This window comes from Tamandua tetradactyla, chromosome 7, assembly GCF_023851605.1.
Source record: "Tamandua tetradactyla isolate mTamTet1 chromosome 7, mTamTet1.pri, whole genome shotgun sequence".
Classification (NCBI taxonomy): Eukaryota; Metazoa; Chordata; class Mammalia; order Pilosa; family Myrmecophagidae; genus Tamandua; species Tamandua tetradactyla.
The window spans coordinates 14,955,764-14,979,582 of NC_135333.1; the positions used below are offsets into that span (position 1 = coordinate 14,955,764).

At 35.9% G+C, this 23,819-nt stretch overlaps 1 protein-coding gene across 9 annotated transcripts in view; it reads right to left on the reverse strand.

Annotated features, from left to right (window-relative positions):
* Nucleotides 1-23,819, reverse strand: part of AKT3 (AKT serine/threonine kinase 3) — a 430,706-nt gene that overhangs the window by 154,359 nt on the left and 252,528 nt on the right. For all 9 annotated transcript variants that reach the window (XM_077168486.1, XM_077168483.1, XM_077168491.1 and 6 more), the window contains 2 exons: nt 14,665-14,730; nt 13,311-13,379 (listed from right to left, as the gene is read on the reverse strand). In XM_077168486.1, the coding sequence (XP_077024601.1) occupies nt 13,311-13,379; nt 14,665-14,730 (135 nt within the window). The remainder of the gene's footprint in view (nt 1-13,310; nt 13,380-14,664; nt 14,731-23,819) is intronic.

Here is a 23,819-nt window from a genome sequence, read left to right on the forward strand (position 1 = left end):
ATATATCAAAAGGGATAGTGCCCATGGCCAAACGGAGTTTATCCAAGAAACGAAAACTTGTTTAACATTCAAAATCAAGCAATGTAATTCAAACCATTAGCAAAATAAAGAATAAGAACTCTATTAACTAAAAGGTAAGAAAAAAATCATTTGACAAAATTTAACAAATAATCACAATTAAGAAAAAAAGTTCAGCAAAAAAAAAAGTTATAGAAAAAAACAAAAAAATTATTAGGACTACTAAATTAGCTTAGCAAAGATGCCAGTGAGAAGCTAATATGTAAAAACTGAATTTTTATACACTAACAACAAAAATTAGACATTGGAACTTTACATTATCTTTTATAATATCAAAAATATAAAATAAAGACGAATTTTAAAAAACGGGCAAATACTAAGAACTTTTTAAAAAACAAAATAAAGGATAAATTTAGCCAAAAAAAATATGCAACTGAAATCTAAAAACCACTAAAATCTACAAAACATTCTTGAAAGCAATGAAAGAAGATCTAAATGATGGGACAGATACCTCATGCTCACTGATAAGAAGACTTGTCAAAATGTCAAATTTCCTCAAATTGATCCACTGACTTACCACAATCTCAATTAAAATAAAGTAGGCCTTCATGGAAAAATCAACAAGCTTATTCTATATTTACATGACAATGCAAAAGTAATAGGGCTGCTCAAACACTTATTTAAAAAATGAACTTGGAAGACAAGCCACCTGTTTTTGACACCAAAGTACTGAAGACTGTGGGACTGACATTATGATGGATAGATACAGATCAATGAAGCAGAACAGAGAATCGAGAAATAGTCCCACATATATATGGTCAAATTTTTTACAAAGGTGCCAAGATCATTAATGGGACAAAGGAGAGTCTTTTCAATAAATGTGCTGGAACAATTAGACAATCACTTGTAAAAATATGAACCTTTACCCTTATATAGCACCATATACAAAAATTAACTTCAAACGGACAATAGATATAAATGAAAGAGCTACAACTACAAAGCTTCTGGAAGAAATCATAGTATAAAATATTATGGGTTGGGGAAAGATGTTTTAAATTAAACATAAAATTCATTTATCACAAAAGAAGGAAATGGTAAATTGTGTTTCATCTAAACTTAAAACTTTTGCTCTTTAAAAGACAGTGGGTGGCCAGGCCATGGGTGACTCAGTAGGCAGAGTTCTCACCTGTCATGCTGGACACCCGGGTTTGATTCCCAGTGCCTGCCCATGAAAAAATAATAAATAAATAAATACATAAATAAATAAACAGAGGGTAAGAAAGCTTATCGATGGTTCCCAGGGTTGGTGGTGATGGGAGGGAAGAGACTGATTGTAAAGGGACATAAGAATGATAGAAACTTTGTATGTAAGGATAATATAATAAACTAATTTATACATTTGTCAAAACTCATTGTCCTCTTGACGGGCGGGCCGCGGTGGCTCAGCGGGCAAGAGTGCTTGCCTGCCATGCCGGAGGACCCCGGTTCGATTCCCGGCCCCAGCCCATGTAAAAAACAAACAAACAAACAAAATATAATAAAACAAGAAAATGTTTAAAGATGTTTCCCTTTCTTCCTCCCTTCCTTCCTTCTATCCTTCCTTCCTTCTCTGTCTTTCCTTCCCTTCCTCCCTCTCTCTTTAAAAAAAAAAAAAAAAAAAAACTCATTGTCCTCTTGAATTGATTAGTTTTACTGAATGTAAATGACAGATTTTAAAATTTTAACAAAAATATACACAGGAAAAATATTCCCTGTTTAAAACTGAAATGACAAAGCACAGACAAGGAGAAAATATTTGAAAAATACATATATGATAAAGCCCTTGTACGCAGAATACATAAAGCATAAAGAAGAAGTTTGACAACCATTACTAAGACAAACAGCCCAATTTAAAATGGGCAAAAAAATGTTTAACAAGGGCACATAGGTGGTTCAGTGGTAGAATGCTCGCCTTTCATGCAGGAGACTCAGGTCTGATTCCCAGGCCATGTACCCAAAAAAAAAAAAAAAAAAGTTTAACAGATGCTTGAAGAAAGAAGTTATATAAATGGCAAATCTGCACAAGAAAAAGATGTTCAACATCACTAGTTTGAGGAAATTCAAGTAAAAACTATAAGATACCATTATACACCCACTAGAATGGGTAAAATTAAAAAGGCTAACCCCCTATAGCAATGATGTTCAGTATCATACTGGAAATGCAAAATGGTACAGCAAATTTGGAAAATGGTTTGGCTGTTTTCATGAAGTTAAATATACACTTACTAAGTGACTTAGAAATTGCATTCCTAAGCATTTACCCAAAATTTGTACTTGAATATTCACAGGAGATTCTTTCATATTACCTCCAAACTTCAAAGAAACCAAATGACTATTTACAAGTGGTTTTATAAACACATTAGAATACATCAATAAACAACTCTATAATATATCCATAAAAAGAACAAACTACTAATATATGCGACATCAATAAATCTTAAAAGTATTATGATGGGTAAAAGAAAATGAACACAAAACACTGTATACTGTGCTTATGGATTACAGTTTTAAATAAATGTTGTTTTGTTTCATTGTTGCTCTTCTTCTCCAAGGCCTTCTGTGATACATATATTGCTGCTTCTGTTTTCACCCTCTTGAAATGCTCACTCTGGGGTAAGCCAGCCTGTGTGAGAAGCCTGACTACCTTGAAATTGCCACGCTGTGCCACAGCACATATGGAGAGGATTCATGAAAACAGATGCCTTTTGAGCCCTTGCAGTTCTAACTACTTCACCTGAGATTCCAAATATGTGGGTGTTTTAGTCTGCTAGGTCGACAAAAGCCAAAAGCAGATACCATAAAATGAGTAAGCTTTTAGTAATGGGTATTTATTAATTTTTAAGCTTACATTCTGACTCTCTGAAAATATCAAAATCAAGAATCATCAAGATGATACCTTCTTCCTGAAGATCGGCTGCCAGTGATCCTAGACCCTCAGTCACATGCCAAGGCACGTGGCAGCATCTGCTGGTCTCTCCCTTTTCTTCCAGCTTTCCTTGCTTTCAGCTTCTTGCTACAGTGGTTTTCTGTTTGTCTGAATTTCACTCACTTACAAAGGGCTTCAGCAAGAGGATTAATGCCTCAAATGAGGCAACTCACATGTTAAGAGCCTATTTGCCGAAAGATCCTACTTGTAATGGGTACACACACAAAGGAATGGAGTAACTAGAAGAGCATACTTTTTCTGTGGTATATACAGCTTCAAACCATCACATTCCATCCTCTGGACCCCCAAAAGATATGTTTTTTTCCATATACAGAATACATTCATTCCATCACAATAATCCAAAAGCTTTAAATCATTTCAGTAAAAATATTAAGTCTCATCAAAATCGGTTATAAATGTGGTCTATCCTGACACAACTCCCTTTTGGCTGTGGACCCGTGAAACTCAGAGAGCAAATTATCTTCTTCCAATATACAAAGGAAGGGCATTCACAGGATAAATATTCCAACTGCCATAGGGAGAAATTAGAAGGAAAACAGGGGTCAATGTTTTCAAACAATTTTGAAACTCCGCAGGGTATAATCCACCAAATTTCCAGGTCTGAGAGTCATCTATGGAATGATGCCTTGTCCTCTGGACCTGATGGGAGAAGCAGCCCCACTCTCCCCAAACCCTGGGGTGAAGGCTCCAACACCTTCGAGCACTGGGGTGATGGCCAGGCTCTTGGCTCCATCCATTTCAAGCAACAGGGTGTTGGCTGGACTCTCAAGCTTCACCCTTGTTAAGCACTGGGATGGTGGTTAGAGTCTTGGCAATCTGCCGGGTATCTAAGAAACCTAAGGTGGGAGCACTCTTCCTGAACAACTGGGCGGAGGCCCACCCTCTCCAAGCACTAGAGTATACTCACTCTTTCCACATATATGGGTGGGTCCACTCCCTTGGTCCAAGAAGATAACTTTAGTCCAGACCTCAGCTTCCATGGTACTGCCTTTGAAGTAACTTTTCCTCCAATCTGTCCCTTTTCTGTCCCTTTTAGTCTGGGCTGGCAGTAGTTTTGTTCACACAGATCTTACAAAAAACTTACCAGTTTCACATGTAGTATACAGGGGCCTGAGCCTTAAGACAAAAGAACTTTCCACAAATTTTTCCTGGATAACTGCATTTCCAATTCTGGCTTGCACTGAGATGACTCATTCCATAACCACTTAAGCCCTCACTTGGAGCACTGTTCTCTGGGAACTCAATTTCTAGAAGCTCAAAAACGCATCAATTTCTTTGTACCCAAGAGATGATTTCTTAGCTTATCCTTCTTACATTTTACTATAACCTACAAGATGGCAGGCTGCATTTTCCACATTTTGTTTGGAAATCTCCTTAGCTAAATATTCAAGTTTATCACTTTCAAATGTTCCCTTCCATGAGCATCTGTACTCAATTTTTAAAAGTTCTCTGCCACTTTAAAACAAGTATCACCATTCTTCCAGTTTGCAATGACACATTCATCATTTCTAAGGCCTCATTAGAAGTACCTTTAGCATCCACATTTCTGGCAACATTCTCCTCAAATCAATCTAGGCCTTTTCGATCAAGCACCTCACAATTCTTCCACAATCTAACCCTTACCCACTTACAAAGCCATTCCAATATTTCTGGTATTTGCAATAGCAGCATGCCCACTCCCAGTACCAGATTTTGCTCAAGTTTGCTAGGCTGCCAAAAAAGAGATCCCATAAACTGGGTTACCTTTTAGTAACAGGAATTTATTAGCTTACAAGCTTACAGCTTGAGTATGTGAAATTTACAAATCAAGGTATCATCAAGACATTTCTTCTTCCTGAAGACCAGCTGCAGCAATTCTGGACTCCCCTGTCACACAGCAAGGCACATGGCAGCATCTGCTTGTCTCTCCCTTCTATTCTGGATTTCCTTACTTTCAGCTTCTTCCTTAAGTGGCTTTCTCTCTCTTTGTCCAAATTTCATCCTCTTATACAGGACTCCAAAAGAGATTAAGATCCTTCCTGAACGAGGTGGGTCACATCTTAATTTAAGATCCTACTCACCCACAGGAATGGATTAACTTTAAGAACATATTCTTCTGGGGGATACAGATAGCTTCAAACCATTACAGAGCAGGTACACATCTTGGATCTTGAAGCTAGTCAAGTCTGCTAATGACTCCAGCCCAATCTGACACCTGATTTCAACAGCATGTGAATATCCCAAGCGAGAATTGCCCAGCTGAAACCAACCAACCCCAGACTTATGAGAGATAATAATAAACTGTTTTTTTCCAGGAGTTTTATTGAGATATTATTTGCATACCATACAATCCATCTTAAGTATAAAATCAATGGTTCACAGTATCATCATAGTTGTGGATTCACAGTATCATCATAGTTGTGGATTCATCACCACAATCAATTTTTATAACATTTCATTATTCCAAAAAAAACCCCCAAAATATCCCATACTCCTTTACTGCAGGCCCCCTCCCCCCCGCAATTACTGACCCTTAGCATTGGTGTCAGTACACTGGAACATTTGTTACTATTGATCAAAGAATATTATTGTTAATGATAATCCACAGTTTGCAATAGGTACATTTTTTCCCCACATACCACTCTATTATTAATTCCTTATAGTAGTGACACGTATTTGTTCTAGTTCATGAAAGAACATTTTTATATTTGTACTATTAATCACAGTCACCATCCACAGTAGGGTTCACTGTGTTATAGAGTCCCATGTTTTATCCTCTAGCTTTCTTCCTAGTAACATACAAGACCCTGAATTTCCCTTTAACCACAATCACACCCATAATTAAATACTGTTAATTACACTGATAATAATGTACTATCATCACCTTTATGTATTTTTAAAACATTTAGTCACCTAACTAAAAATTTTGCACACACTAAGCATTCGTTGCCCATTCTCTACCTTACTCTATCTCCTGGTAATCTATATTCTTGATTTTAATTCTATCACTTCAGTCATTATAATTAATTTGTATTACTGAGATCACATTTGTCCCTTTGTGCCTGGCGTATTACACTCAACATAATGTCTTCAAGGTTCGTCCATGTAGTCACATACATCATGACTTCGTTTCTTCTCACAACTGCATAATATTCCATTGTATGTATATACTAAATTTTGTTTATCCATTCATTGGTCTGAGGGACACTTGGGGTCTTTCCATTTTTTAGCAACTATAATATAATTACAATAATAATAATAATAATAATGCCACTATAAACATTTTTGTGCAAGCGACTATTCAGTTCCCTGCTTTCAGATCTTCTGGGTATATTGTAGGATCATAAAGCAACTCTATACTTAGCTTCCCGAGGAACTGCCAAACTGTCTTCCACAGCAGCTGTTTCATTTTACATTACCACCAATAGTGAGTAAGTGTTCCTATTTCTCCACATCCTCTTCAACACTTGTAGTTTTCTGTTTGTTTAATTGTGGCCATTCTAATAGAGTGAAATGATATCTTATTGCAGTTTTGATTTACATTTCACTGATAGGTAATGATGTTGAACACGTTTTCATGTACATTTGTATTTCCTCTTTGGAAAAATGTCTATTCAAATCTTTTGCTCACTTTTTAGTTGAGTGGCCCACTTTTTAATTGAGTTGTCTTTTTATTTTTGAGTTGTAAGAGATTTCTTTATACATTCTGTATATTAAACTGTTTTCACATACGTGGTTTCCTATTATTTTCTCACAAGGCTGCCTTTTCACCTTTTTGATAAGGTGCTTTGATGCACAATAGTATTCAGTTTTGCATAGGTACCATTTACCTATTTTTTTCTTTTGGTGCTTGTGTTTTGGGTGTCAAGTCTAAAGAATTCATCAGATGAATAACGTTTCTACAAAAATATTTTCCTTTATTTCCTAACGAATTTCTAATTTCCAGGAGAATCCAGTCTTTTGAGAGATTTACAGAAGTCCAACTTACAGCCCTGAAATATAAGAAGCTATAAGTAAGATTTTGGGGAGGAGTCCTAAGTCAAGTCTTTCTAAACCAAACCAAAAAAAAAATGAACACAACAACTTGGGCCAATTTTCTGTTTACTTTTTTCCCAGAATATTTTTCTTCTCCTCATGGAAATTTAATAATACCAAAGCTACAGAAAGAGTGGCTTGGACATGTTAGGAACAGTGTGATTGGTCATATTATCAGAGTCATTTTACAATCAGGTCTACAGTTACTGATTTACTGTCCACCAAAGACTACATTCAACTAGTTTCATAATGGAGTTCTACTAGGCTCAACACTGGCAAATTCTCTAGTATAGCCAAGGTGTACCTTGCACCCACCCAGGAAAAAAGGGAAGAATCCCCGGTACTCTGGGAACCACTAGATGTCAAGCCAATGAGAATTTTTCAATTGTTATCTTGAAAGATTTAATATACTCTGTTGTATTTAAAATACTCTTCCCTCATTACTAAAGCTTTTCTTATCTGGCTCCTCCTTCCCAGATCTTCCTTAGGGTTCTTTTAACATCATGTCAAATGCTGGTATCTTCAGGCATCATTCTTGGTTACTGATATTCCAACTCTACATTTTTTCAGTATTTCAGCACTGCTGATGATTCTTCTTTGTATCTCCGACCTGACTCTCTTGCCTTCTTGATGGTCCCAGAAGGTACTTCAAAGATAAAAGATGATCGCACGGAACTCACTCCTCTTCCAGTGTTTCCTACCTTTATGAATAACAACACTATCCACACAATTCCCCAAATCAGCAAATAGAAATTACTTGGAATTACTCTTTCCCCTTCTCTCTCCTTTTCTCTTCATTCACTCATTAAGTGCTAGAAATTTTAATATCTAAATATCACTAGAATTTGATACCTACCCACTAACACTGTCAATTAATGTCCTTATCATTTTTATAATCACTTTACTGACAACTTCCTAAATGTAAGAACCTCCCATATAGTTTCCCTGCTTCCACTTTTGTCCTCTCCAGTTCAAGCTTCATTCATATTGCTATAAAGGATTCTTTATAATACATTCTTTTACAGAAATCCCTCCATGATGTTCCACTGCCTTCAGCATAAAATTCAAATTACTTGGAAGAGCTCTGTCCTAATATGACCCTGACTATATTGTTCAGACTCATCTGACTTTCCTCTGCAGGAATTCGTACGTCATCCACACTGCGCTATACACAATACTGGGAAAGCGAAGGTGCACACCTACATGCTTCTGCACATTCTATTTTGTCTGAGTGGGCTTGCCCACCTTCCCATCCTGCTGACCTGACTTACAGTTATCCTTTAAGCCTTAGCTTAGCAGCTTTGGAAGGGTTTCCTGCCCAGGCATCACTGTCCTTCTTTACTCTCTCCATTCTAGACTGATTCAAGTGTTCCTTCTCTTTTATCCCATAGTATTATCATAGTGATAACGACAACATAATGTATATGCTTGTTCTCTTGTCTATCTTCCCAATTAAACACTCATTTTTAAAATGAAAATGCCATTCTTCTCACATTTCTGTAACCTCCAACTGCCAACTAATAGTAGTTACTCAATAAGTACTTCCTAGATGCATGGACAATAACAGAGTGAGTTTTAAAGTTAACACATAAAGCCAATGTAAGTTAATTCCTTAGAAAGATTCAACACTGAATACCAAAGTACTGTTCCTCAAAATAATTAATATATAACATAATTAAGCTCAGCACAGGTTTCCCTCCAGCACTGTAACAAGAACATAGCTTCTTTAGACGGAAAACTGTAATTACAATGCATGTAATGATCATGCTTTATGAAAATTTCACATTTTTAACACCAGAAAAATAGCTTGTGCTGGTTTGAAAGGATGTATGTCCCCTAGAAAAGCCATGTTTTAATCCTAATCCCATTTTGTAAAGGCAACCGTTTCTTCTAATCCCTATTCAGCATTGTATGTTTGAAACTGTAATTAGATCATCTCTCTGGAGATGTGATGTAATTGAGAGTGGTTGTTAAACTGGATTAGGTGATGACATGTCTCCACCCATTTGGGTGGGTCTTGATTAGTTTCCGAACTCCTATAAAAGAGGAAATATTTTAGAGACAAGAGATTCGGAGAAAGCAGAGAATGCTGCAGCACCACGAAACAGAGAGTCCATGAGCCAGCGACATCTGGAGGTGAAGAAGGAAAACGCCTCCCAGGGAGCCTCACGAAACCGGAAGCCAGGAGAGAAAGTTAGCAGATGGCATCATATTCGCCATGTCCCCTTCCAGGTGAGAGAAAAGCCCTGACTGTGCTTGTCATGTGCCTTCTCACTTGAGAGAGAAACCCTGAACTTCATCGGCGTTCCTGAGAGAGAAACCTTGAACTTCATCGGCCTTCCTGAACCATCAAGAAGGTTCCCTGGATGGATGCCTTTGATTGGATATTTCTATAGACTTGTTTTAATTGGGACATTTTCTCGGCCTTAGAACTGTAAACTAGCAACTTATTAAATTCCCCTTTTTAAAAGGCATTCCATTTCTGATATATTGCATTCCGGCAGCTAGCAAACTAGAACACAGCTCTTGAAGTTCTAAGGATGGCAGAATAGGAACTGGCATGGAGTAAGAGAATAGTAAATTTAGACCTCTCATTTTGAGATCGTGCTGATAATACACTCATCGAGAAGAATGGCAGAATCACTATACTATTTAAATTATCTATCTATCAATCTAGTATATCTCTTGCTGAGCCCATGTAGTTGAATTCATATAAACTAAATGTATAAGTATAAAGCATAAAGTTACTCCACTGTACTTATATACCTATTGCAGCCACTGTTGATATTTCACAATGAGTTTTTCTCTCACACCTCACTTCTGTCAAAATTATTTAGTGCTTTCAAAATTTTGGCAAATACAGGAATATTAACAAGCATAGCCACAAGCAAAGTAAACTCCTGTGCGGCCTCGAAGGCTAATTCAGTATGACTGGTGTCCTTATAAGCAGCGGAAATATGGACACAATGAGGTTTTTTTCTTTATTAACTTTTAAATTTAAAAAAATATATAACAAACAAACACAAACATTCTTTACTTATCATTTTGTTCTACATATATAATCAGTAATTCACAATATCATCACATAGTTGTATATTCATCAACAGGATCATTTCTTAGAACATTTGCATCAATTCAGAAAAAGAAATAAAAAGACAACAGAAAAAAAATTCATACATACCATACCCCTTACCCCTCCCTTTCATTGATCACTAACATTTCAATCTAAATTTACTTTAACATTTGTTCCCTCTATTATTTATTTTTATTCCATATGTTTTACTCATCTGTTGATAAGGTAGATAAAAGAAGCATCAGACATAAGGTTTTCACAATCACACAGTCACACTGTGAAAGCTGTATCATTATACAATAAACTTCAAAAAACATGGATACTGGAACACAGCTCTACATTTTTAGGCATTTCCCTCCAGCCTCTCCATTACATCTTGACTAACAAGGTGATATCTATTTATAAGAATAACCTCCAGGATAACCTCTCGACTCTGTTTGGAATCTCTCAGCCATTGACACTTTATTTTGTCTCATTTCACTCTTTCCCTTTTTGGTCGAGAAGGTTTTCTCAATCCCTTGATGCTGAATCTCAGCTCATGCTAGGGTTTTTGCCCCATGTTGCCAGGAATGGCCACACCCTTGGGAGTTATGTCCCATGTAGACAGGGGGAGGGCGGTGAGTTTGCTTGTTGTGTTGGCTGGAGAGAGAGGCCAAATCTGAGCAACCAAAGAGGTTCTCTTGGGGGTGACTCTTAGGCCTAATTTTAAATAGGTTTGATCTATCATTTGTGGGGTTCAGTTTCATATGAACAAACCCCAAGATTGGGGGCTCAGCCTATTGCTTTGGTTGTCCCCACTGCTTGTGAGAATACCAAGAATTCAACTTGGGGAAGTTGAATTTTCCCCCTTTCTAACCATTCCATGAAGGGGGCTTTGCAAATACCTTAATTATTCACTGTTCAAATCACTCTGGAATTTATCAGGACATCACTCTGGACAAACCAACAAAATCTCATTCCCTACTCAAGGTTCCATGTACTTATGGTGTTCAATTAAGCTGTCTACATAAGTTATATTAGGAAATGCACTAGTCAAAATATAAATGAAACTGAATGTGAGAATGATAGAGGGAGGAGGGCTGGGAGCACAAATGAAATCAGAAAGAAAGGTAGATGATAAAGACTGAGATGGTATAATCTAGGAATGCCTAGAATGTATAATGATAGTGACTAAATGTTCAAATTAAAAAAATGCTTTTGTATGAGGAAGAACAAAGGAATGCAGGGTACTAAAAATAGATGGTAATCAATGTTTTGAAATTTTAACTTATGTGTGAGACTAAAACATAGTGAATTTTTTACAGAGAGAGTGAGACAGACAGACACAGCTATGTGACAGAGGCAAAGACTGAGTTATGCTACCATAAACCAAGGGATGCCATGAATTGTCAGTCATGTACCAGAAACCAGGTGAGAATCATGGAGCAGATTCTCCCCTTTAAAAGGAGACATGGCCATGCTGACTCCTTGACTTCAGACTTCTGATCTACAGAATCATGAAGCCAATTAAGTTGACTCTTCTCTGTCTCTATCTACCTGACAATTGTTCTTAAATTTTTTAAGAGATAATACATGCACGTGGTAAAAATACAAGCATTATAAAAGAGTATGTAAGTGAACATCAATCTTCCTCTCACCCTGTCCCCAGCCATCTAGTTTACTTTTCCAGAGGCAAGCAACTAATTTCAATCCGTGATTCCATAGATATTCTATGCATAGAGATAAGTATATACACATCTATACATGCATATGATCTTATCTATTTTTGAACACAAATGGTAGCATACTTTATACTCTTCCCTTACCTTGTTTTTTCACTTCATAACATATCTTAAAATATTGTTCCATACTGGGCTGCCTCGTTCTTTTTAATGAATATGGAATATTACACTGCATAAATGTAACACAATTTATTCAGTCTCCTGACTGAATGCTCATTTAAGGTACTACAATGTTGAAGTGAATATATTTGTCCATATATCATTCTGGTGGCATATCTGTAAGTCTGTAGGGTAGATTTCTAGAAATAAAATGGCGAAGCTCACGAATATGTCATTTTAAATTCTGATAGAGATTGCCACAGAAGTTTATAAATTGTATTTCCCATGGCAAATTTATCTACCTCATAATTTAAATAATAACTTTTATGGGAATAGCTCCAAATCTATATATATATATCTGCATAGTTTTGACTCATTTACTCTCTGGAAAATTTCTACAGATATTTCCCTGGAATCTTAGGAAAACTTCTTTAAAACCAAATTTATAATCTTTACCCACAACATGTTCTTCCTGAATTCCCTGCATCTATCAACTCCTCCTAACTCAAACCAAAAAAAACAACAAAAAAAAACCTTTGATCAATTTCCGTCTTTGTTTCTACCCTCATTCAAAAAATTGTTAAAAACCTATCAATTCTCCATTCCATGATGGTCATCTTCTTTGTATTTTCTCAACCAATATTTCTGCATATCTGGGTAATAATTATCTAACCACTCAAGATCTTCCTGCCTAGAGTTCACCCAACCAGTGTTTCTGCTCACACCATCCTTTCTGCCTGACTGACATATCTTCTCAAATCATCCTGCTGAAAACTCATTAAGCAAATTTAAGGCCTAGTGTCCTAAATGCCAGATCATCCATGAAGCATTTTATTTCATGAATTTATTTAAGTACTTAGGTATTTCATAACACATTATAATTTATGATACAGTTACAAGACAAAATTATAAACTCCTTCAGAGCAAAGAAAATGTCTAACACATTTTCATAAAACTATACTGCCCAGGCACTCAAACTATGCTTATCAAATGAATGACTGAATTTTTGCAATGAAGTAATTTCAACAAATCAGGTAATTTTATAGGAGAAAATATCCTATAGAGTATATTATTTAATTTCTTTCTTTCTGGTTTACAAAATTTAGTAACATGGTCTCAAAATCATACTTGTGATAAAACTTTTTATATTTAAAAAATATAGGGTAAAAGAGAATCTGATTAAATCTTCCAACATAGGAAAGTAATTATATATAAAACAAATGAACATAATTAGATTTCACTAAAAATTATTCAGCATCCATCTAGAAGAAAGAGCAATACAAACCCATTATAAGAAGTAAAGACCTGCCATATTATAACTTGGATATCAATTAATTAGTTTTTCAAATAAAGACAATACTACCATGCAAATACAAGTGCTGAATTTACTTTGACTCACCTCTCCCCCATTAACATACTCCATCACAAAACATAAACGGTCTTTTGTCTGGAAGGAGTATTTCAAGGACTTGAAATGAAAAAGAAAACATATTATAATCCTACATTCTTGTAATTATAATGGTACCAAAAATAGAACACAGAAATATTAAAGCATACTTGATGAAATGAAGTGTCATTATACCTTAAGAACCTATTTATAGTGCTTAGGTAAGAGTTTATGACACATGTAAAACTCATTCTGTTTAGTTAGCAATGGGTATTGCTAGGGGAGACAATTAATATTAAAATTTTAAGTAAAGTGAGCTTAATCATTTACTGTACCATCTATATGAAACCATAGTGCTGTCCAAGCTACCTCACAGTGTAGTGTACACTTCCTTTCTAGTGGAGTTCCTTGGGAAAACAGTTACGGTTGTTATATTCAGGTTTCCAATACAGTGTCAAAGACACTTTTTACATACTGGGTGCATAATGTGACCCCAACCAACAGAGATGGTTCATGTAATTTTATAGGTTATGAAAGATATGAAAACTTCAGAGCTGTTTTACTATACTGGACAATAAATAAACAATGTAACAAAGTCATTCTAGGTTATCTAGTGATAACTCTGAAAACTTTCAGTATAGATAGTCTTAAAACTCTAAAATGTTCCTCTTTGGGAATTGTATTATTCTTAATCTTAATACACTTTATTGGGCCAGAAATATAGAGAAACTTTTCAAATGATGCCTCTCTGACAAGGAATCTAAGAACATGACTAAAAAATCAATCTGTTTCAAAACAACTAAGTGATAAGCATATAAGTCAGTTTATGCTTTCTCTAGTAAAGAAAGAAATTATGTCATCAGTTATCCTGCCTTTAATTTAATGTATTTAGCATTGTTATATAAGTTAGAGAACTCTATTCTTAAAAGAAGCCTCAATTTCTAGAAAAACATTCAATAAAGATTTCTGCCCTTCATATCTGAAAAAAATACTCCCCGATAATCTAAATATTTATCAGAAGCCAATATACAAAAGAAACATAAAATCTTATATGCAATACTAAAGGTTTTTTTACATCTACCATTTTCTCAGTGGTCTCCTTAAACTGCCACAGATGATTTACCTGCTTATGGCTTTTTTTTTTAAGGCTATAAAATTCAGGGGAGTAAAAAAAAAAGTTTCAAAAGAAATTACAGGCATATACATATTGTAAATTTCAATAATTTTTAAGAAATTTGACTTACAGCCTTTACAACCAAGTAAATTAATGTTATTTAAAATGTTATCATTCATATCTTAGTTTTACAACAAAAGTTCCTTAAATTCAAAATGTTATGATTATAACTTCTGTCCTCTGATCACTTACGGTTAAAAAGGGATGTCTAGTGTTCTTTAAAACTCTGCTTTCAGTTAGAGTGTGTGCCACTTCATCCTACAAAAGAAAAGGGCAAGTCTTTAATATTTACTTTCCAAGCATTTATAATATAAAAATTTCTCTAAGTCCAGAAGAAGTTAAACTTAGAGAAAAGGATTTTGAAACACAATGGCATGCTTCCTCTATTCCTAAGTTTCCCCTCCATAAGAAAGAAGAAGAAGAAAAGAAGAAGATGGCTGTAAAGAATAAATTCATATAAACTCATTTTTACTTAATCAACATATGTCAATAATGCCACAAAACACTTTCAGGGACACAAAAAATTAAAATGCGACCTTTTCCCCTTGAAGGATATACTTTATTAACTAATAGGCATGATGTAGTTAATGTTTTTATGTTTGGAATACATTTTATTAAAGGGGATGCAAATGATATATTTCAGTAAAGATAATAGATCTATAAGCCTCCTTAAAAAAGAAACCAGTTACTAAAAAGGGGAACACAAGAATACATGTAAGATTTAATTCTAATTTCAAAATCTTAGAAATAGGAACAGAGTACAAAAATTGTATCGTTCGGCTTGTGGCTTTTCTAAATTTTTTTTCCGGGTGGGGGTGGTGGGGGGAGTGCATGGTCTGGGAATTAAACCCAGGTCTCCCGCATGGAAGGCAAACATTCTACCAATGAACCACCCGTGCACCCTGCTTGTGGCTTTTTAAGGCGCTTCTTTTCAAAAGGTCACAACCTTTCTAATTTAGGTGACAATTTTAAAATGTGGATGTATAATTTAGATTTCAAACCAAATACACATGAAACATTTAGTTTCAGCCAAATCTCTTACAGAGTAAGAGTATATGTCCCCAATTCTGTATATAAATCTCACCTTGATATTGAAAGCAAACCAGAAGTGACTTTCCTCAACATACAGAGAACCGAAAAAAGTTTCATACTTTAGAACTAACACAATCTTACAGAAGAAAGGAAAAGACGATGACTGCTAAAACTAATACAGCATCTCTGTTTTCTAGTTCAGGCAAGACCCTAAACAAAGCCCTTCCTGGATCAATTCTTAACACTGACAGCAAAATTAAATTACAAGTAAGACATGGGGTACAAAACATCAGGCACATCTCATTATAAATACCATCTTTACAAAAGCATTTGACTTTACTTAGTCATAGAAGACAAATGAGAAACAGATTGATCAAAGATGTGAAGATCCCAAACTCATTCCAAGAGGGTGAGACCAATTACGTCTGAACATAAAGTGTAATTAACAATCCACTATTTAAAACCAGTGAAGCAAAGCATGACTATGAAATCTCTCCAGCTTTATTTAATCTGTTTTATAGGAGCCAGGCTTAAGTGCTCAAACAATCTGAAAGTCAGTTATATGACACTATAATTAATTCGAAAAACAGCAAACACCTTTATACAAAATAAGTCAGAAGCTGAAATAACACCATAACTTACTGATTTCTAAATTCCACAATGCCTAGCATAATGCCAAGGATACAACAGATATTTAATAAATGTTTGTTGAACTGAACTGTTTATAAAAGGAATGAATTCCAAGATGTGGAGGGTAAGGGGTTCATTCACTCACTCATTCACCCACTCACTCAACAAATATGTAATAAATATATGCTGAATATTGTTCTAGACACTGGAAGTAGACCAATGAACAAAACACACGAAAGTGCCTGCCTTCATGGAGCTTCCATTCTACACTGTAGGATGGCAATCAGGTTAATGGGGGGAGGGGGAGAAGGGAATAATGTAATCCATGATCATCATATAATGAACATGAAATATTAATTAAGCATTATGCAAGCAACTATTTTATTTGTGATACACAGAACCATACTCATTCATTAAAAAATCCTTAATGTACACTTACTAAATGCTAAGGAGAGTGCAGGTTTAAAGTGGTTTAAAAAAAAAGACATGGTCCCTTCGTTCATGGAGTTCGCAGGCTAGTGGAGAAGAAAGATAACAAACAAGTGAATATCCAAGTTAATAAATACTTTACCAATTCTGATAAGTGATATTTAGGAAAAAAAGGGAGTCTCCACTATTTTAAGTAGGGTAGGGAAGGAAAACCAATGCAATGGGAAATTATGAGACAAGCTACTGCTGGGTAATGTGAAGGTGTGGGAGGGTGGGGGAATGAGGGTGACACAATTAATATTTTTAAATGTTTACCTGGGTTCTCCTGAGAAAAACAGTGAAAATAGGAGGAATCAAACAGGAAACTATTATAGTAGTTTAGGAGAGAAATGAAGATGATTTGGGCTATTATGGTGGCAACAGGAATAGGAAAAAAGGGACAGTGCTGAGATATTTTTGAGATATAAAATTAACAATAATAATAAAAAAATTTCATGCCTCCAACATGAGAGTAAATCAAAAGAAATATTTCTTTATAGGCAGTCAGAAAGATATTGACAGAAGAGGTAACGTTTACCTGTTATGCTTTAGGATGTTAAGTGATTTTGGGCAGTAAACTAAGGAAAGAATAAAGAAAGGGAGGTATAAAACCCATATTGAAACAGAAGAGTTTTTGTAGTGCTTCAGAAAATATTTCTGTGGGGTATTTCATTCTATTTCTTTAGAACAGGCCCATCACACATAATAATCAATAGTTATATTTCTACATCACTCAGTAAGCTTTAGGAGAGAAAACTGGTATTTGTTACAAATTCTGTAATCTGTCTAAATACATTGAAGGAGCTAAGTTAAAGGTGTATGGAGACAAATACTAAGACAATATTCCACTGTTGCAATTATGGAGCTGGAATTAACATTATGTATACATCTTTCTTATATTTTCACCATATCTTACATCTGATCAGATTAAATTTCCCCCCACTAATGCAAATTTAATGGTACTGTATTTCACATATTACTTAGTATCTGCTATGAAGATAAGGTACAATCAAGCTAAAAAATAAACATAGATGCCAATAATTTTAAATTACAGTTAAAAGTAACATGTCAAAAGAAAAAGTAAAAAAAAAAATGATAAAATTTAGTGGCTATGGTGAAAATTGTAATACGTTGTCCTCTCTTTTCCCTCCAGGCAGGGGCAGAAAGGTCAAGGCTATACCAGCTTTCCATCTCAGTGCAAGAAACCACTCTGCCTGTCTCTCCAGCAGGGAGAAGGTCTCCAAGACCTTGGGACCACGGCCTCGTGTCCCCAAAAGCGGGATGTGACTGAGGTTAGTACTGGCAATTTCTCCAGTTTAACCATACCCTGAGCAGGCCTTTGGTGTACTGTGGAAAGGGCATCTTCCAACCAGTATTACTTGAGAAGTGGAAGGGGACCTGAGCTCTGGTCCAATTGGCCATCCCATTCACCCTGGCATTTGAAAAGAAGGAGGAAGTTCTTACCCAAGGAAAGAGAAAGAAAAAAATGCTTACTTGGTTCCTCTGATGATCATGTTTATTTAGACAGTAAAGGGGTGCTCGGGGAATCCCAGATGAGTTTAAGGCTAGGAACCAAGTAGCTGCAGGATTTGAGTCATCCTTATTCTGGTGAGTCACCATCAACAAAAATGTGGCTTGGGTTAAATAGCAAAGATTTATTAATTACACAAGGATGCAGTTAAGGGAATAGCAGAACCGTCAGATGCTACTAGCCAAATGACATGGGAGAACAGGATGGCCCTAGACATGATGCTAGCTGAAAAGGGAGGCATTTGTGTTATGGCTGAGGGGAGCTGTTGTACATTTATTCCCAATTATACAGCCTCAGATGGAACTATCATCAAAGCTGGACAAGGCCTCATGGCCTTATCTGAAGAACTGGTAAAAAATTCAGGCATTGATAACCCCCCCATGGGATGGTTAAAGAGCTGGTTTGGGAAACGAAAAGGAGTAGTACTGTCCATACTAACTTCTTGAATCATAGTAGCTGGGTACTCACAGCACTTGTGTGCTGCATTATCCCATGTTCCCGAGGGTTAGTTCAGTGGCTCCTTGAGGCTGCCTTAACCAAGACGATTTGTACCCTCTTAAAGAGGGAGATCCCTATGATGAGGAGTGTAAAAAGGCTCTTACCGAGTTTGAAAAAAAGACTAAAATGTGAAAACTAAAAGAATTCAAAAAGAAAGAGGGGGGTTTGTAAGAATAAAATTAAGCTTAGGTTTCACACAAGATGGCGCAGGATGAGAGAAATGGAACTCACTAAACAAACGGCTGCAAAATGTGCTCAGACTGGTCTTGTAGGCAGGGAAAGGGGAGGGCCTCTGATGCAGGTCTAGAATTGCTACCAAATCTTCATATAGTAGAAACAAGTTTAAATGAGTGATGGCCACAGTCACTGAATTGTAAAGAGTAATCAAAAGCGGGTACCTTCAGCGGGTAATATGAATTAGTTAGACTATCCGGATAGGCCTTAACCTCTGGAGTATCCGATCAGCAGAGAAATAGGGGAGGGACCTGCGTGCTAAGCTTAGGATATAAAGCCTGTGGCATTCTACTGCTTGGCATGCCAGCCAACAATTTTTTCGCGGTTGGGCACCCGGTCTTGAAAGATCGTGAATAAATTTTTTTCTCCTCAAAAAAAAAAAGAAACAATAACAACAATAAAAAAAATGTAGTGGCTAAAATAATGAGATGCTTTTTCTAAAATCCAATTTGTCATTTATAAATGAAGAGTGCTAAAATGCAATTTTATAATATTATGCAATGTAAATATAATAATGCTTTCATGAAAAAGCTTTCGAAATACAGGTTCACATATATTCACCCATGGCGAAATACTACATAATGAATAGGATTTATATCTATTTGCTTCACAGAAAAAAAGCTTTACAGGGAATGGAATTTCATTTCTTGAGGACATAAGATAGAAAAATAATCCTTTCTCATTTATTTTCCCCATCCTCTCTTAGACCTCTACTAGACATGTTCTAAAATTCTCTCTGTATTTGCCCCCACTTACTGTTTTAATTAGGCTTTAGAGGCAGGGGGTGGGGGCAGGCAGTGGAGTAGAAGAGATGGCAAGAAGAGGAGAAAGAGAGTATCTCTCTCTATGATCAAGGATATATGTATGAGCTGTTGTTTTCCTTTAATTCCCACAGCAATCTGGAAAGGTATGTTTTATTATTCTCCATTGTGTATGAGGAAACTGACTGAGTTCACTGAAGTCAAATTGTTCAAATTGGAGGTGAAAAGGTCAGTATCAATCCCATGTCTACCTAAGTCCAAAATCAGTGATGATTTCTACTTCACAATACTATTTCACATCTTCAAAGTTATCTAGTTAACTTGGTACTTTTATTCTGTTCACGTTATTTTCTCCATATTGACCAAAAGATATCAGTGTCTAACTCTGTAAAGAAGCTAATTGAAACACAGATGCATTATGGCTAAAGCACTTCCATGATTTGATCTACCCAGGGTAATAATTAAGACTTAGAGGATATGGAGGGAGTGAGAGAAAAAGAAGAAAGGAGAGTTGTTACATTAGCAAAATTTATTCTTAAACCACAATGACTATCAATGATCATTTACTTTTTCTCTGTTTTGTCAAGCCATACTGGAAATGTATTTTTTTTTCCAGTGGAAAGATGTCACAATTATCAAAGTTTAAAATTCTGAGATCTAATTCTACCCTTCTGAAAAAAGCGCACTAGCCCAGATACTGATTTCCATTAATTCACCCACTCTCCAGTTGTCAAACTGTCTTCCCATTTATTCCTGATTTATATTTCTATATTCATTTTTGAAAATTTTTCTCCTTGATGAAGAAAATGAAAACACAATTATTTTCTTTCATCTCTAAATACTCTGTAATCTTTTTCAAGTATTGTTTTTTTGATATCTTGTTCTCGCTGTTCCTGTTACAAACATCACTTCAATGGAGGGCTACATAAACTTAGACTTCCTTCATGAGAGAATCACTCTGGACCCTAGCGTTTCTTAAACTGTAGCTTGTCTCTGTTTGTACTGTCCTTCCCAATATTCCCTTCCCTCCTTCTGCCTCTCAGAACTTCCAGTATGGGAATAAGTCAATCTCCAGTTTCTTCCCTTTATTAGCATTTATCTAAAGAAAAAAATTCACATAAACTTACTGACTAGGATCATTACAATTCCCCATTCAGGTTATTTGATTTCCAAGCCCAGGAGCTTTTCATTAAGTTGTCTTTCTTTATCTCTACCTCATTTCTTCATATTTTCCAAATGTGATCTTACTTTCTATGCAAAGAGAAATCACTCTCATTCTTCACTCTCTTCTCCTAAAAACAGGAGTTACTCTTAGTTTCCTGGACATCATAATCGTTTAATGTTCTTCTCCGGTAACTGTCTATTCTCAGTCTCTTTTGCTGGTTCCTTCTCCCTACATTCTTATTCTAGGTGTGTCACCAGGACTCAGTCCTCAGACCTCTTCTTTTCACTAGGTACATTCATTCTCTTGGTGATTCCATTCAGACTCATGGCACCATCTCCTGGTAATATTTATGAGCCATATTCTTTTAAATTCTTCAATTTGTTCTTTATTTTTTCTCTTAGGAGAACTTTAAATACATCTAAGCATCTGTTCACATTTTTTTATTTCCTTAGCTTTAAACTGTGTATTGTCTCCCCTCTAATAAGGATATTAATTTCTTTACATACCCCTCTATTACTCTGCACCTTGCCTCTATCTCCTGATGTCCATTTCTTTTACTTTGATAGAGTTTATAACACTATAGTCTGTTCTATAACTATAATTCAGTCTTATCTGCTTTGTCTACTAACTGATTGGGAAAACAGAACACCCATTTATTGTCTGTACCATTATAATTAAATAAATAAACATCATTTACACCAGAAACAAATAACCTGGGCTCCTCAAGGGACAACAATTCAAGTGTCTGAGTCAAACACTTGAATCACTGCCCTTAACTATTCCCACAATGTTTTCATTTCTGTATTTTGGCTTTTTATTCTGAGATAGTCTCCAAATTTATTTCCAATCTTATTTTTTTTTTCCAAATTTATTTCCAATCTTATTTGCTTTTATTCTAACAATTATATGTTAAATACACAATTATTCTTTCTTGTACTTTACTTCTTTTGCAGGTTATTTTTGGTTCATACATGCAATATATTTTCCTATCTCACTACAAATACTAATTGGAGATTATCTTCTGTTCTCTGTTCCCTTTTCACCAGATTTAACTATTCTTTTATTGGTCTTAATTGTTGTGTTTTATAATGTGCTGGTTAGAAATTGTTACGTAACCTTGAAAAGCCATGCTCTTCTAATCCAATCTGGTAGGTGTGGGCCTATTGTTGGGTGGGACTTTTTAATTAGGTTGCTTTCATGGAGATGTGGCCCTGCCCATCAAAGTGGGTCTTAATTTGCTTACCAGACTCTTTCAAAAGAGGAACATTTAGGAGAAAACAGAGATATTTGGAGATGCAGAAGGAAAATACCCAGGAGATGCCAGAAACTGAGAGAGCCCTTTGAAACCAGAAGCCAGGAGAGGACAGCAGACATAGGTAGCCACGTGCCTTCCCATGTGGCACAGAACCCAAAGATGACCAGTCTTTCTTAAGAGAAGAAATGCTGTAATTTGGCATTTTCATTGTCTTAAAACTAAATCTGTAGCCTAATAAATCCTCTTTGTAAAAAGCCAATCAATTGCTGGCATGCTGCATTTTAGCAACATTAGCAAAGAAAAACATATACTCTTCAAGTTTTTGTGTTTGATGATCTGTTCACATTTAAATGATGAACAAGTGAATTAATAAAGTATGGGTCTCCTTACTGAGTAGAAAAATCAACGATAAGTTCTCCCTACATGGATTGAGAAACAGATGCTGGCACACTTCATTTTAAGAGTTTGAGGTAGGGAACTGAAAGGTAATTTGCATACTCTACTCTGAACCCAGAAATGCACCCCCCCAAAAAAGGTGGGTGATGACGCCCCCATACTTGGGATTCTAGCTTTCCTAAAAATAACTTCAAAGGGCAGCTGTAATGACATAAACGCTACATCTAGTTACTCAGTATAGAAGGAGATAGGAGTGGGATGAGACCCAGTTGCCTTACTCAAAGTAAGTAAAAACCCTGCATTCTGTTGCATTATCCATTTCTACTCTCAGGACTCGCTAAATAAGAACTTTGCGGGTCTCTGTAGAGTGGTACCATGCAGAAATATCCCCACATCAGTTACATTCCTTTCTTCTGTCTGTGACAGTCTTCTCTCTATTTGTTATATTATTGTACCATCTGCTTTTAATGTCCATAACTTCATAAATTTTTGCATAATGTAAAAATAAGGAATTCAAATCACCGCTCCAAGGAAAACAGCTTGATTCCAAGGCTGGAGTAGGAAAAACAAAAGATGGCTATGGAGACTCCTGTGGTGCCCGAAAAAATAGGGCACTACAAAAAAAGGATGACAGCATATTAAAGGGTACAGGAACAACCTGGAAGAGCTCACAATCACCAAACTAATAATTTCAGCAATTAAACAGATTACGGTATTGGATTATAATCCATAGAACAAAATAAATAACCATGACTTGTACTAATGTAAATAAGTGAATAAATAAATGTGAGAGAAAGGACAATTCCTCCTTTCTGAATAATTCCAATGAACATATGTAGAAGGAATGAAAGAAATAGAAATTTACCATTAAAACACCATAGTAACTGCTACAGACAAAATCCACTGTTAGAGGCTGTGCTGGTTTGAAAGGATTATGTGCCCTAGAAAAGCCATGTTTTAAAACTGATTCACCTCATGAAGGCAGCCATTTCTTTTAGTCCCTATTCAATACCATGGGCTGGAAACTTGATTAGATTATCCCATGGTGATGTGGTGCGCCCAATCGTGTGTATTGGACTTTGAATAGAGGGAGATGTAACTCCACCCATTCCAGGTGGGTCTTGATTAATTTACTGGAATCCTTTAAAAGAGGAAACATTTTTTGGAGAGCCACGAGAGAGCCAGGAGAACCACAAGAGCCCATGAAGTCAAAGAGCTTTGGAGATGAAGAAGGAAAACACCCCTGGGGTAGATTCATGAAATAAGAACCCTGGAGAAGAAGCTAGTAGACGTAGCCATGTTTGCCATGTGTCTTTCTAGTTGAGAGAGAAACCCTAAATGTCATCTGCCTTCTTGAACCATGGTATCTTTCCCTGG